The following is a 15,622-nucleotide window of genomic DNA, read 5'->3' as shown; positions in this document are numbered from 1 at the left end:
AGATGATAAAGTCAAATTTAAGGACATATTAACATGCAGAAAAGCAAAGATAAAGTTCAAGAATTATTATTTATTTTTATTTAAAGAAGACCCCTCTGTGGCAACTCATGGTAAATTTTCATGGAAAAGCTTCAAGTTTATATGATAAAATTTATATATAAGCCACCTTGAAGCTCTCAGGTGAAAAGTAATCATCGATAATTGTAATAGTTTTTGTTTTGTTTATTGTTATTGTAACTATGCGTATCTAATAATGTTATAATATTCTTATGAATCGATAGAGAAAAAAAAACAGAAAACATTTGACATACACTTGTGTATTGAAATTAATTTCGATGTGCAATTAAAGTGTTTTTTTTTAGAAATAGGGGTGATATTTCCCCGAATTCCAGAATCCGGAGGGGTCTCGGGCCCAAAACTCAAACTGTCTTATACAAACTTTTAGCTTCCTGTCATGTCCTGAGTTGAAATTAATTAACATCCTGATTCATTTTCAGAGAATGAGAAGCAAGGATTGAGGGAAAGAGTTGATCCATCTTCGATAGAGATGATGGTTTTTATCTACTGAGCAAAAACGATAGTAATATAATAAATAGTAGTAGCCCTGTTTTTAGGAGTGACCTCGTGGTCTGGGGATACTGAGACCCAGCCATGAGCTCACTATTTTTGCATATAATTAAGTTAATTTGAGTGTTTTGACCGAACCCGGAAACAGTAACGTTTTTGTCGACCCGATGGTAGGAAAACCACCAAAAGAACTGGCTTTGGCAGAGACGGTGAAAAGCATGTGGAGCTGTGTTTAGACGCTAGCCAGTCGTTTTAGAACCTAGCTTTATTTTTCGTCGATATGTACTTCCGGGCGAATGTTACATAGATGTTTTTATGGCGCTCCTGGGTGTTTTGTTTTTACATCATGAACGGCAGAACCGTTAACGAGCACTCCATGCCGAGCGGATGCTCAAAACAACGCCCTAACCACCAGGCGGAAGGGTAGTTCGGAACGCGGAAGCCTTCCGGATTCCCGTGAAAAGTTTTTTAACCTAGTTAGGACCAAAAATTCACGAGCCAGGAAGGGTGGGCGATTGGCCGTCCCGTCGTCCCCTGAGAGGTTTGTGAACAAAAACACTTGAAGATATACAAAAAAACAAACAAAAATTAGTATAGTACCTAAGAAAAAGAAAAAACATAAAAAATAACCGAAAAAAAAACAAAAACAGTAAAAAAAGTATAAAATCAGTAGAAATTATCCCCACAGACACAGACGAGATGTGATCCGACCCTCCCGTCCCATTTTTTGTTGTTAGATATATTGTTGTTACAGGCATTTAAATCAGTCAGCATCTTTACGATCAATTTTGTGGCCCGTTTGTGGTGTTTGTACTGTAGGGTTATTTGAGTTTTTAAGCACGTTAATGCTAATTTGCGCTCAATCCGGAAGGGTCTCGGGATTAGAGAAGAAGACTGATCCGGCAAGCAGTTCAAGGAAGACAAGAAGGGGCTCAAGGACACAACAATCGACTGTTGGGTATCGTTAAAATCTTTGTATCCCTTTTGGTACAAAAAGTAAGATATTACTCTGTGGGGAGCTCGACAATGACTGCACTGTAGTGACCCTTCACCGAACTGCGAATTTCCGAGTTAACCACCTTAATTTGGAGATTGAAAAAACCCGTATGGGTATAGTATTACTAGTATTATCATCTATACAGCCTATATTAATACTCCTATATCGTTTTTCAGTGAAAAACACAGTAAGCGGACCGGTTTTTAGGTTCAAAATAGCGATATTTTGATCCCCCCAAAAATTGCGTTCTTTGAGATGTCGATATTTTTTGAAACGGAAAAAAGCGCTAAAATAGTGAGTTACATCGTAACTGTACTAGTATAATGGGTAGAACCGGTTAAGTTTAGTTCGGAAGTGGTTGGAACTAATTGGTTACCAAAAACCGAATTTTCTTCATTTTTGAAAATGCTACAAAATAGGAAAAGTTTTTAAAAACTTTGAGTTAGGACAGTAAAATTATTGTTCGGACAACGTTCACTAGTGAATTGACAGGTTTTGAAATCTGTTTGCCAATATCCTTCCGGGTTACAGTGAAATCGAACTTAAGGTGTTTGATTTAGTGGATTCATCAATCCGGAATGGTCCAAATAGCATTGTTTTTGGCAAATTGTTTCAGCTGAAACTTTTTAGATTAAATTTTGTGCACTGAACTAGAAAAAAATAGGCAACTTTGGAACTACTGGACAGATCTAGTTCAACTTGGTACCATTAGATTAGAAATTAGGTGAGCTTATCCATTAAAACATTAATTAATCAAAAAAGAAAAGCGTGAAATTTCTTAAAGATTGTTTTTTGCAAACTCACTAATTCGGGAAGGTAGACCCTTCACGTTATATAATTATTTTTTTGGAAAGCCCTTACACCCCTACCAAAGGGTAGTAACGGTTGAAAAGGGCAATTTTACGCAGTTTTAGACAAAAAGGGAAGGCTAAGTAAACCAGAAAACCATAGTCGAGTCGAAACTAGGCTAGTGATCAGACCCTTCACATTTAAGGTGAATTGTCAAATAAGAGGCTTAGCTTCAATCCGGAAGGGTCTTGGGAAAGATAATACACCCTTCCTAGTTAGTCCAAACAGCATAATAGCATCGGAGAACTTATCCGGAAGGGTATCGGGTGAAAACTTTGAAAGTCTCTGAGAAGCTACTTTTACAAACCCGGAGGGGTCCCAATCCGGAAGGGTCCCAATTTTGCCAATCCGGAGGGGTCTTATTTTGCCAATCCGGATGGGTCTTAATTTTGCCAATCCGGAAGTGTCCCAATTTTGCCAATCCGGAAGGGTCCCAATTTTGCCAATCCGGAGGGGTACTATTTTTGCCAATCCGGAGGGGTACTATTTTTGCCAATCCGGGGGGGTCTTGTTTTTGCCAATCCGGAGTGGTACTATTTTTGCTAATCCGGAGGGGCCTTGTTTTTGGCAATCCGGAGGGGTCCTGTTTTTGCCAATCTGGAGGGGTACTATTTTGTTAAGACTTAAGTAGACAGAAGAACAGAAAATAGTGAAAGGTTATAGGTTATCAAGAGACAGGCTAGAAACCAATGACTGCACTGGTAACTTGCCTTTGTAAAAGACCAGACCAAAACAAAACAGGTCTAAACTCGGATTTGCGCGACATCGAAATTGAAAAAGAGTTTGTCACTGATTTGTGTGGGTTGAAATCCAAATCGTTTCTTGGAAAAGTGATTGCCTTGAGGATTTTAGTAGGTCTAGCTCGGGCAATCCGAAGACAGAGAGGTAACACAGGACTCGGTGGGTGCAATAGACGCTCACTTGAGAAAATTACTGCCTTCACGTTTTGTCTGTTTGGTGCAGCACCAAGCAGGGAAAGCTCTTTCTTTAGAAACAAGTTCGACTATTACATTGCGACTGACTGAAGTACAAAACACATACGTTTTTCATTGAAAATATTCTTATTTTTCTTTATTTTGGTTTTAAATCAAAAATATCTGTCTTTGATTGGGTAGTGAAAACACTATCTTCTAAATAAATTGATATCATCATACTGTGCTAGCTTAATATCTTAAAACTAATAATCGACTATTGTGAATAAATTCTATACACACTGTACTGTGATAACATACAACGATTCGTGGTCACTATTTAAGTGAAACTTTTGGAATTTATTGTGCTGTGTTATTGTTATCAGTAGTCAGACTAAAAGGACACTAGCAATTGAATTGAGTGTATAAGCAGTAAGAAGTTATAAATTGAAAATGAGTCTAGACAAGTCAAGGATACCCAAACTAAGTGATAGCTCCAGGAAATTAATACCAGAGAAACAGAGAAAAGCAATGAACGACCCTTTTGTGGAAAGAACCACACGAACCCGGACTGATAAAGGGAAGAAAGTTTCAGGCATAATGGTTGAAACCAGGAGTCAAAAGTCCTCAGAAGGACAGTAGGCAAGGTTAGAGGTAGAGGTCCATTCGGACCCCGCCGTGGATGAGAACCAAGAGGGACATGGACCGGAAGGGAGAGGAAACAGAAGATTCGCGAGTGAATATACTTCGGTAGAGCAAGGCCAAGATTTTGCCACTTCCACCGAGACCCTGGACCGAGAAGAGAAGTCGGAACTGTCTGACATCTCTACTGGAAATGTGGCGACTACAAGATCATCCACAGACAACACCACGATGCTTGGCGTGACGGAGAAACCGGCAACGTCCTCGTCGTTTTCAGAAAGAGTGAAGAACACTTTCGGAAACTTCTTTCCATTTACTATGGGAACGGGTACGGGCGATGAAGCAGAAACACAGGAAGAAGAAGAGGACGATGACGGGCAAGATGACTTTGGATCTCAAGTCAGCCTCAATAGCTCGACTCAGGAGAATGACGCATACACCGATAGAGAGGCTGGGACCATGGACCAATTTGGTGTGGTGAGGAGAAAAAGCAATACCACTAACGGATCAGGCCAGTCAGGAGACTTTGTGAACATGAAGAATTCGGAAAGGTGAGCTTCGAAGAATAGAAACACTGGGCTATGTGACGCACCTGTGGATCCAGAAGTGGATCAAGAAAAGACGTCGAGGCAGATAATCAAGGCCCGAATATCGACCAGCACCAAGCTACCTGGGACCGACAGGGTGGCACCGCCACTTTTGACACCATTAGTGGATATTGGAGCATCAATTGAAGAATCCTTGACCAACATAATGGGCAGCATAGGAGAACAGATTGAACAGATGTCCTTATGTGGTGTTTGTACTGTAGGGTTATTTGAGTTTTTAAGCACGTTAATGCTAATTTGCGCTCAATCCGAAAGGGTCTCGGGATTAGAGAAGAAGACTGATCCGGCAAGCAGTTCAAGGAGCGACAAGAAGGAGCTCAAGGACACAACAATCGACTGTTGGGTATCGTTAAAATCTTTAAATCCCTTTTGGTACAAAAAGTAAGATATTACTCTGTGGGGAGCTCGACAATGACTGCACTGTAGTGACCCTTCACCGAACTGCGAATTTCCGAGTTAACCACCTTAATTTGGAGATTGAAAAAACCCGTATGGGTATAGTATTACTAGTATTATCATCTATACAGCCTATATTAATACTCCTATATCGTTTTTCAGTGAAAAACACAGTAAGCGGACCGGTTTTTAGGGTCAAAATAGCGATATTTTGATCCCCCCAAAAATTGCGTTTTTTGAGATGTCGATATTTTTTGAAACGGAAAAAAGCGCTATAATAGTGAGTTACATCGTAACTGTACTAGTATAATGGGTAGAACCGGTTAAGTTTAGTTCGGAAGTGGTTGGAACTAATTGGTTACCAAAAACCGAATTTTCTTCATTTTTGAAAATGCTACAAAATAAGAAAAATTTTTAAAAACTTTGAGTTAGGACAGTAAAATTATTGTTCGGACAACGTTCACTAGTGAATTGACAGGTTTTGAAATCCGTTTGCCAATATCCTTCCGGGTTACAGTGAAATCGAACTTAACGTGTTTGATTTAGTGGATTCATCAATCCGGAATGGTCCAAATAGCATTGTTTTTGGCAAATTTTTTCAGCTGAAACTTTTTAGATTAAATTTTGTGCACTGAACTAGAAAAAAATAGGCAACTTTGCAACTACTGGACAGACCTAGTTCAACTTGGTACCATTAGATTAGAAATTAGGTGAGCTTATCCATTAAAACATTAATTAATCAAAAAAGAAAAGCGTGAAATTTCTTAAAGATTGTTTTTTTGCAAACTCACTAATTCGGGAAGGTAGACCCTTCACGTTTTATAATTATTTTTTTGGAAAGCCCTTACACCCCTACCAAAGGGTAGTAACGGTTGAAAAGGGCAATTTTACGCAGTTTTAGACAAAAAGGGAAGGCTAAGTAAACCAGAAAACCATAGTCGAGTCGAAACTAGGCTAGTGATCAGACCCTTCACATTTAAGGTGAATTGTCAAATAAGAGGCTTAGCTTCAATCCGGAAGGGTCTTGGGAAAGATAATACACCCTTCCTAGTTAGTTCAAACAGCATAATAGCATCGGAGAACTTATCCGGAAGGGTATCGGGTGAAAATTTTGAAAGTCTCTGAGAAGCTACTTTTACAAACCCGGAGGGGTCCCAATCCGGAAGGGTCCCAATTTTGCCAATCCGAAGGGGTCTTATTTTGCCAATCCGGATGGGTCTTAATTTTGCCAATCCGGAAGTATCCCAATTTTGCCAATCCGGAAGGGTCCCAATTTTGCCAATCCGGAGGGGTACTATTTTTGCCAATCCGGAGGGGTACTATTTTTGCCAATCCGGAGGGGTCTTGTTTTTGCCAATCCGGAGTGGTACTATTTTTGCTAATCCGGAGGGGCCTTGTTTTTGGCAATCCGGAGGGGTCCTGTTTTTGCCAATCTGGAGGGGTACTATTTTGTTAAGACTTAAGTAGACAGAAGAACAGAAAATAGTGAAAGATATTAGGTTATTAAGAGACAGGCACTTTCCTTGGCCCTCTAATATTCAATCTCTACATTAACGATCTCAAAAAACAAATTGACAAAACATGTAAAATAGTTCAAAATGCGGATGATACATTACTATTCTGTGAGAAAAAAAACGATCCACAAAAAGCTCTTAAAGCACTCGAAGCCAATTGCAGTCTGTTGTCAAATTATTTTTAAAACACTCACTTCAGTTGAATGCAAAAAAAAACAGAACTCATCGTTTTCAGCAAAAAACATTCAAGGAAAAAGGATGAAAAGTATACTTTAACTCTAGATGATAAAATAACTGAGAAAAAAACCATTGTTAAATACCCAGGAGTAGTTTTAGATCAGTTTCTCACATTCCAAGATGAAATCAAAAATATTCTCAGGAAAATGGCATGCGGAATAAAAACAATTCAATCAATCAAAAAGCCATTGCCAGTAAAAACAAGACTCTTGATAATGCATGCACTGGTAATTAGTCATTTGCATTACCCAGCAATTCTTTTAAGTGGAATATCCGCTAAACTAATGATATCTCTGGAAAAACAGTTAAGCTGGGCAGTAAAAACTTGCTGCGATCGTGCAAAATACGACTCATCTTCAGACTTGAAGCTAAAACACAATATATTGCCAGTAGCAATGTTTCTGGACTATAAAATATTATGTCACTTTGGAAAAACAACATCAATTATTGCCAGCCTATAATAACATTGAGTATGTTAACCACCAAATAGATATTAACACAAGAAACAAAAAATTATATTTCGGCGACAGATACAATGGGCAATACATAGAAAATTCCTTCTTTAAAAAGTCCGTCATAATCTGGAACAAACTAACAGATGATAAAGTCAAATTTAAGGACATATTAACATGCAGAAAAGCAAAGATAAAGTTCAAGAATTATTATTTATTTTTATTTAAAGAAGACCCCTCTGTGGCAACTCATGGTAAATTTTCATGGAAAAGCTTCAAGTTTATATGATAAAATTTATATATAAACCACCTTGAAGCTCTCAGGTGAAAAGTAATCATCGATAATTGTAATAGTTTTTGTTTTGTTTATTGTTATTGTAACTATGCGTATCTAATAATGTTATAATATTCTTATGAATCGATAGAGAAAAAAAAACAGAAAACATTTGACATACACTTGTGTATTGAAATTAATTTCGATGTGCAATTAAAGTGTTTTTTTTTAGAAATAGGAGTGATATTTCCCCGAATTCCAGAATCCGGAGGGGTCTCGGGCCCAAAACTCAAACTGTCTTATACAAACTTTTAGCTTCCTGTCATGTCCTGAGTTGAAATTAATTAACATCCTGATTCATTTTCAGAGAATGAGAAGCAAGGATTGAGGGAAAGAGTTGATCCATCTTCGATAGAGATGATGGTTTTTATCTACTGAGCAAAAACGATAGTAATATAATAAATAGTAGTAGCCCTGTTTTTAGGAGTGACCTCGTGGTCTGGGGATACTGAGACCCAGCCATGAGCTCACTATTTTTGCATATAATTAAGTTAATTTGAGTGTTTTGACCGAACCCGGAAACAGTAACGTTTTTGTCGACCCGATGGTAGGAAAACCACCAAAAGAACTGGCTTTGGCAGAGACGGTGAAAAGCATGTGGAGCTGTGTTTAGACGCTAGCCAGTCGTTTTAGAACCTAGCTTTATTTTTCGTCGATATGTACTTCCGGGCGAATGTTACATAGATGTTTTTATGGCGCTCCTGGGTGTTTTTTTTTACATCATGAACGGCAGAACCGTTAACGAGCACTCCATGCCGAGCGGATGCTCAAAACAACGCCCTAACCACCAGGCGGAAGGGTAGTTCGGAACGCGGAAGCCTTCCGGATTCCCGTGAAAAGTTTTTTAACCTAGTTAGGACCAAAAATTCACGAGCCAGGAAGGGTGGGCGATTGGCCGTCCCGTCGTCCCCTGAGAGGTTTGTGAACAAAAACACTTGAAGATATACAAAAAAACAAACAAAAATTAGTATAGTACCTAAGAAAAAGAAAAAACATAAAAAATAACCGAAAAAAAAACAAAAACATTAAAAAAAGTATAAAATCAGTAGAAATTATCCCCACAGACGAGATGTGATCCGACCCTCCCGTCCCATTTTTTGTTGTTAGATATATTGTTGTTACAGGCATTTAAATCAGTCAGCATCTTTACGATCAATTTTGTGGCCCGTTTGTGGTGTTTGTACTGTAGGGTTATTTGAGTTTTTAAGCACGTTAATGCTAATTTGCGCTCAATCCGGAAGGGTCTCGGGATTAGAGAAGAAGACTGATCCGGCAAGCAGTTCAAGGAAGACAAGAAGGGGCTCAAGGACACAACAATCGACTGTTGGGTATCGTTAAAATCTTTGTATCCCTTTTGGTACAAAAAGTAAGATATTACTCTGTGGGGAGCTCGACAATGACTGCACTGTAGTGACCCTTCACCGAACTGCGAATTTCCGAGTTAACCACCTTAATTTGGAGATTGAAAAAACCCGTATGGGTATAGTATTACTAGTATTATCATCTATACAGCCTATATTAATACTCCTATATCGTTTTTCAGTGAAAAACACAGTAAGCGGACCGGTTTTTAGGGTCAAAATAGCGATATTTTGATCCCCCCAAAAATTGCGTTCTTTGAGATGTCGATATTTTTTGAAACGGAAAAAAGCGCTAAAATAGTGAGTTACATCGTAACTGTACTAGTATAATGGGTAGAACCGGTTAAGTTTAGTTCGGAAGTGGTTGGAACTAATTGGTTACCAAAAACCGAATTTTCTTCATTTTTGAAAATGCTACAAAATAGGAAAAGTTTTTAAAAACTTTGAGTTAGGACACTAAAATTATTGTTCGGACAACGTTCACTAGTGAATTGACAGGTTTTGAAATCTGTTTGCCAATATCCTTCCGGGTTACAGTGAAATCGAACTTAACGTGTTTGATTTAGTGGATTCATCAATCCGGAATGGTCCAAATAGCATTGTTTTTGGCAAATTTTTTCAGCTGAAACTTTTTAGATTAAATTTTGTGCACTGAACTAGAAAAAAATAGGCAACTTTGGAACTACTGGACAGATCTAGTTCAACTTGGTACCATTAGATTAGAAATTAGGTGAGCTTATCCATTAAAACATTAATTAATCAAAAAAGAAAAGCGTGAAATTTCTTAAAGATTGTTTTTTGCAAACTCACTAATTCGGGAAGGTAGACCCTTCACGTTTTATAATTATTTTTTTGGAAAGCCCTTACACCCCTACCAAAGGGTAGTAACGGTTGAAAAGGGCAATTTTACGCAGTTTTAGACAAAAAGGGAAGGCTAAGTAAACCAGAAAACCATAGTCGAGTCGAAACTAGGCTAGTGATCAGACCCTTCACATTTAAGGTGAATTGTCAAATAAGAGGCTTAGCTTCAATCCGGAAGGGTCTTGGGAAAGATAATACACCCTTCCTAGTTAGTTCAAACAGCATAATAGCATCGGAGAACTTATCCGGAAGGGTATCGGGTGAAAACTTTGAAAGTCTCTGTGAAGCTACTTTTACAAACCCGGAGGGGTCCCAATCCGGAAGGGTCCCAATTTTGCCAATCCGGAGGGGTCTTATTTTGCCAATCCGGATGGGTCTTAATTTTGCCAATCCGGAAGTGTACCAATTTTGCCAATCCGGAAGGGTCCCAATTTTGCCAATCCGGAGGGGTACTATTTTTGCCAATCCGGAGGGGTACTATTTTTGCCAATCCGGAGGGGTCTTGTTTTTGCCAATCCGGAGTGGTACTGTTTTTGCTAATCCGGAGGGGCCTTGTTTTTGGCAATCCGGAGGGGTCCTGTTTTTGCCAATCTGGAGGGGTACTATTTTGTTAAGACTTAAGTAGACAGAAGAACAGAAAATAGTGAAAGGTTATAGGTTATCAAGAGACAGGCTAGAAACCAATGACTGCACTGGTAATTTGCCTTTGTAAAAGACCAGACCAAAACAAAACAGGTCTAAACTCGGATTTGCGCGACATCGAAATTGAAAAAGAGTTTGTCACTGATTTGAAATCCAAATCGTTTCTTGGAAAAGTGATTGCCTTGAGGATTTTAGTAGGTCTAGCTCGGGCAATCCGAAGACAGAGAGGTAACACAGGACTCGGTGGGTGCAATAGACGCTCACTTGAGAAAATTACTGCCTTCACGTTTTGTCTGTTTGGTGCAGCACCAAGCAGGGAAAGCTCTTTCTTTAGAAACAAGTTCGACTATTACATTGCGACTGACTGAAGTACAAAACACATACGTTTTTCATTGAAAATATTCTTATTTTTCTTTATTTTGGTTTTAAATCAAAAATATCTGTCTTTGATTGGGTAGTGAAAACACTATCTTCTAAATAAATTGATATCATCATACTGTGCTAGCTTAATATCTTAAAACTAATAATCGACTATTGTGAATAAATTCTATACACACTGTACTGTGATAACATACAACGATTCGTGGTCACTATTTAAGTGAAACTTTTGGAATTTATTGTGCTGTGTTATTGTTATCAGTAGTCAGACTAAAAGGACACTAGCAATTGAATTGAGTGTATAAGCAGTAAGAAGTTATAAATTGAAAATGAGTCTAGACAAGTCAAGGATACCCAAACTAAGTGATAGCTCCAGGAAATTAATACCAGAGAAACAGAGAAAAGCAATGAACGACCCTTTTGTGGAAAGAACCACACGAACCCGGACTGATAAAGGGAAGAAAGTTTCAGGCATAATGGTTGAAACCAGGAGTCAAAAGTCCTCAGAAGGACAGTAGGCAAGGTTAGAGGTAGAGGTCCATTCGGACCCCGCCGTGGATGAGAACCAAGAGGGACATGGACCGGAAGGGAGAGGAAACAGAAGATTCGCGAGTGAATATACTTCGGTAGAGCAAGGCCAAGATTTTGCCACTTCCACCGAGACCCTGGACCGAGAAGAGAAGTCGGAACTGTCTGACATCTCTACTGGAAATGTGGCGACTACAAGATCATCCACAGACAACACCACGATGCTTGGCGTGACGGAGAAACCGGCAACGTCCTCGTCGTTTTCAGAAAGAGTGAAGAACACTTTCGGAAACTTCTTTCCATTTACTATGGGAACGGGTACGGGCGATGAAGCAGAAACACAGGAAGAAGAAGAGGACGATGACGGGCAAGATGACTTTGGATCTCAAGTCAGCCTCAATAGCTCGACTCAGGAGAATGACGCATACACCGATAGAGAGGCTGGGACCATGGACCAATTTGGTGTGGTGAGGAGAAAAAGCAATACCACTAACGGATCAGGCCAGTCAGGAGACTTTGTGAACATGAAGAATTCGGAAATGTGAGCTTCGAAGAATAGAAACACTGGGCTATGTGACGCACCTGTGGATCCAGAAGTGGATCAAGAAAAGACGTCGAGGCAGATAATCAAGGCCCGAATATCGACCAGCACCAAGCTACCTGGGACCGACAGGGTGGCACCGCCACTTTTGACACCATTAGTGGATATTGGAGCATCAATTGAAGAATCCTTGACCAACATAGTGGGCAGCATAGAGAACAGATTGAACAGATGTCCTTATGAATGAGTGAACTAGAAATGGCAGTCCACGTCGAGAGAGAAAATCTGCGGGAAGAGATCAACCGCAACAGACAAGAAGTTAGTAGAAGCGAAAAACTTGAAGGAGAGAAAGGATGAACACTTGGCTAAGAACTTGTCGCGAATGACGAGGAAAGCTGAGCAGAGAGAGTTACGATTGAGAGACGACATGGATATGTTGAGAACTCAACAAGAGCAGACTCTTGGGACTCTTGACACCAAGATAGATGCGATGATGGAGTTGCGAACTCAGGCCATCATGGATAGGTTGGACGGGCTACTAGGCAGCAGGAGTGGATCAAAAAATGGGGAATCGAACTCGGGAGAACCCAGCAGGGAGCCGAGGTTGAACTTCAATGAACAACAGAATAGGAGAAGGACATATGGATCCACTAGAGGAAGGGGCAGTTCATCAAGCTATGCCACAGGGGACAATAGAACACGGGGCCCAAACATCAGAGGAAGCTCAACTGGCAACAGACAGACCTCAAACGAACGAGCGACGCAAGATACATATGCGAATGGGAGATGTGATTCCAGGAACAGTAGTCATGCGAGTCAAGGAAGAAACAATCTCAGCGATTCGGACATGACGGAAAATCCAGAGCCCTTATCAGGGGGCAATGATACTCAGGCGGGGCATTCAAGAGACGCTACATCAATGGCCACAGCCTTTGAACATCTGAACAGGTCTTTGGAGACATTCCTTACGAGGTTATCAAGAACCAATGAACGTAGTGAAAAGTCCAGAAGAGTCTTTAAGAAACCAAAATGCTACAAAGACGAATCTGATGGCTGTATTGATACCTGGATAGAAGTGATGAAACTGCATTTTGAGGAAGAGGACTTGTCAGAAAAACAAGAAAGCAGTGCTCTTACCAGCAACTTGGAAGGAACAGCCCTAAACTGTGTGATGACCAAAAAGCAATACCAGCGGGACACTGCTGAGAAAAACTCTGAAATCTTGTTAAATCGTTTTGGCTCAGGGGAGCAAGAACACCAAGTAATGATGCGGTTCGAGAAATGGAGGCAACGTGAAAAAGAGACGATAGACAAGTTTCTAGACAATTTGGAGATGCTGAGAAGGCGTAGCCAACCAGATGAGTCGAACAGAAGGATGAACCTAGCGGTAGCCTCAAAATTCATCGATGGTGTGAAGAATGATGAGCTTCGAACAATTTTAGCCACACATTACACACCACTCTCAACCAATGCGTCAACACCAGAGGAGTTGAGACTCAAGTCAAAAGAATATCTTTTGCTGAAGCCTCCATCGAGATCTGGATTTTACAAGAGCAATTATGGCAATTTTAACAACGGAACAGCAAACCAACGAAACAACTGGTACAAACCAAGGGACGATATGGTCAAGAGACGCTCTTGTGCAAATTGCAGTTCGACGGACCATCATGTGTCAGCATGCCCAACCTACAAACAGGGCATGAAAGCATTAGGATTTAGCCTCGAGGATTAAGATGCGTCAGAGGTCGATCATGAAGATTTCATGAGAGTAGTAATTGCCAAATTCGGCCCAAGGTGTTTCTTTTGTAGTTTGGAAGGTCATTTTAAATCGGATTGTCCACAATTCTGGGATGCTGTAGCAGACTTAAAGCATTCAAGGCATCAGGAAGCTTTATCGGGTGTGAAAGCCAGCAAAGCTCGCCTGTTGAGTGAAGCGGAGGCACGCAGAAAAGAAAAACCGCAAGAGCTGGCAACGATGAAGATTCAGGCGGTAACGGAAGAAATACGTGAGCCGGAACCGGTGACCGCAGCAGATGACTTCAAGATCGACTATAGGGCAGCCGCGAGGGATGCTCTAAATAGAGTCCAGAAGGAATTGGTGACGAAATAGATCGAACAGAAGGTGAAGCTCGAACTAGAGAATGAGAAAATTCAGGAAAAGCTAAACGCCTTCGAGGCATCAGAAGTCGAACAAACGAAAGCCCCGAGTAGTTTGAGTTTCAAACTAAAAGTGATTGGTTTCGGGATGGTGCCACAAGGAAGCAGAATACAGTCAACAGTTTCTGTTGCGGGGCATCAGGTGATCAGGAACCTAAGTGAACCCTCAGAGTTCACTATGATGCATTTAGACACATATGCAGATTATCTGAGACAGGTAGAGCCACGCACTTAGTCGAGGGCTGTACGAAGGTTGTTGAATACGGGTGACCCTCGAACGAAGAAACTCAACCGTTACGTGGAAGTCTATGGACCTTATCAAGTGATGCTGAACGTTGACGGGATAAGTATCTACACTAGGACCTACGTCACAAAAGATGGCGACCAAATGGGACAGATCTATTTGGGACAGGAAGAACTTAAGGTCCGCAGAATTGGCCATGACGCCATGATGGAGCAAGACGCGGTTCACATTGGATACGGTGAAGATGTGACTGCACATCTGCTCGACACCAACGGAAAGAAAGTCGGAGTCACAGGGCTTCTGGACACAGGAGCGGTAGTGAACGTGATGCCGATAAAAACTTGGGAAAGAATGGGCTTCACGAGGGAAGACCTAATTCTGACGAATCTCCGACTAGCGGCAGCCAATCGAGGAGCGGTTTACGTAGCCGGAAGAACACCAATAACGGTCCTCCATATGGGAGGACGGGATCTTTTATATGAGCTTCCTGGTGGTAGAGAATTTGGACGACTCCAATCAGTTCATCTTGAGCAGAGATTTTGGCAGGAGTTTCGACGTGATGCTTGACTTGAACAACGGTCTAATAAGGATTAGAAAACCGGACCGCAAGTATGTTAAGAAACCAAATAAAAGAATAATAACAGATGAAAACAAGGTACCAATCTTTTTAGATAGAAAGGTAAAACTACAGCCGGGACAAGCTGTAGTAGCAACTTTTAGAAAGAGAAATTTAAATTCGTTAAGTGATAGTAAACAGGTTTGTTTGGTACCGAACACAAGTAGTCAAAGTTCAGTGATTTTAGACCGGAGCTTCTCGGTAACTCGAAACGGACTGTGTGTCAGTGTGTTATTGAACACACTGGACACCATGGTTTCAATCCAGCGTGGAAAGAAAATTGGTTACGCTTTGCCGATGAGGACCGACTACAAAGAGGCACAAAACTTGAAGAGATATAATGTGAAAGACTGTCCTTATCATGCCAATAAAGAGATATAATTTTTAAAAGAATTAACGAATTTAAATCTATTCATTAACTGTTTTCAATGAAATCCGAAAGGGACGACGGCTTGTCCAGCTGCTCGAATTTTCCGGAATGCCCTCGTCATATGAACTAGAACCTGACAAACCGGTTTCACCAGAAATAGAACACTTAAAAGGGAAAATAGGCGAAGGAGATTTTGAATCATTGCGGGCGGTTTTAAATCGGAACGCGGATGTATTTTCAAAACATAAGGCGGATATCGGTGGTTGCAGTTTTTTCGAACATGAAATCGAACTAGAGGAAGGCACCGTTTCCCATAGGGAAGGCGCAGGACGAATGACGCCACATAAATTGGAAGCGTGCCGAGCGGAAATAGAAATGTTGCTCAAATACGACATGATAGAACCCTCGAAATCGCCG

The 15,622-nt window shown here is 40.6% G+C and overlaps 3 protein-coding genes across 4 annotated transcripts in view; 2 read left to right on the top strand and 1 right to left on the bottom strand.

The window, feature by feature from the left end:
- Positions 1-15,622, top strand: part of LOC134849916 (UDP-N-acetylglucosamine transferase subunit ALG13 homolog) — a 342,028-nt gene that overhangs the window by 97,160 nt on the left and 229,246 nt on the right. The window lies entirely within an intron of this gene.
- Positions 1-15,622, bottom strand: part of LOC134849933 (uncharacterized) — a 222,837-nt gene that overhangs the window by 15,598 nt on the left and 191,617 nt on the right. The window lies entirely within an intron of this gene.
- Positions 3,103-13,928, top strand: LOC134840014 (dentin matrix acidic phosphoprotein 1-like). Its single transcript, XM_063855643.1, has 8 exons — positions 3,103-3,298; positions 3,977-4,517; positions 4,571-4,650; positions 11,278-11,744; positions 12,075-12,343; positions 12,617-12,766; positions 12,959-13,420; positions 13,628-13,928. The coding sequence occupies exons 1-8, from the start codon at positions 3,103-3,105 to the stop codon at positions 13,926-13,928; spliced, it is 2,466 nt and encodes an 821-aa protein (XP_063711713.1).

Source organism: Symsagittifera roscoffensis, chromosome 1, assembly GCF_963678635.1.
Source record: "Symsagittifera roscoffensis chromosome 1, txSymRosc1.1, whole genome shotgun sequence".
Taxonomy (NCBI): Eukaryota; Metazoa; Xenacoelomorpha; order Acoela; family Convolutidae; genus Symsagittifera; species Symsagittifera roscoffensis.
Note: the sequence above shows the minus strand (reverse complement) of the source record. Positions and strands in the feature narration are given on the sequence as shown.

What these genes read in the sequence shown, in the direction of transcription:
- LOC134840014 (XM_063855643.1), top strand. Translation starts at nt 3,103, where the DNA reads ATGACTGCACTGGTAACTTGCCTTTGTAAAAGACCAGACCAAAACAAA. An exon ending in AGCTACCTGGGACCGACAGG is followed by an intron (nt 4,651 to 11,277) that starts GTGGCACCGCCA and finishes AGGCAAGGTTAG; the next exon opens with AGGTAGAGGTCCATTCGGAC. An exon ending in ACTCAGGCCATCATGGATAG is followed by an intron (nt 12,344 to 12,616) that starts GTTGGACGGGCT and finishes ATGTGATTCCAG; the next exon opens with GAACAGTAGTCATGCGAGTC.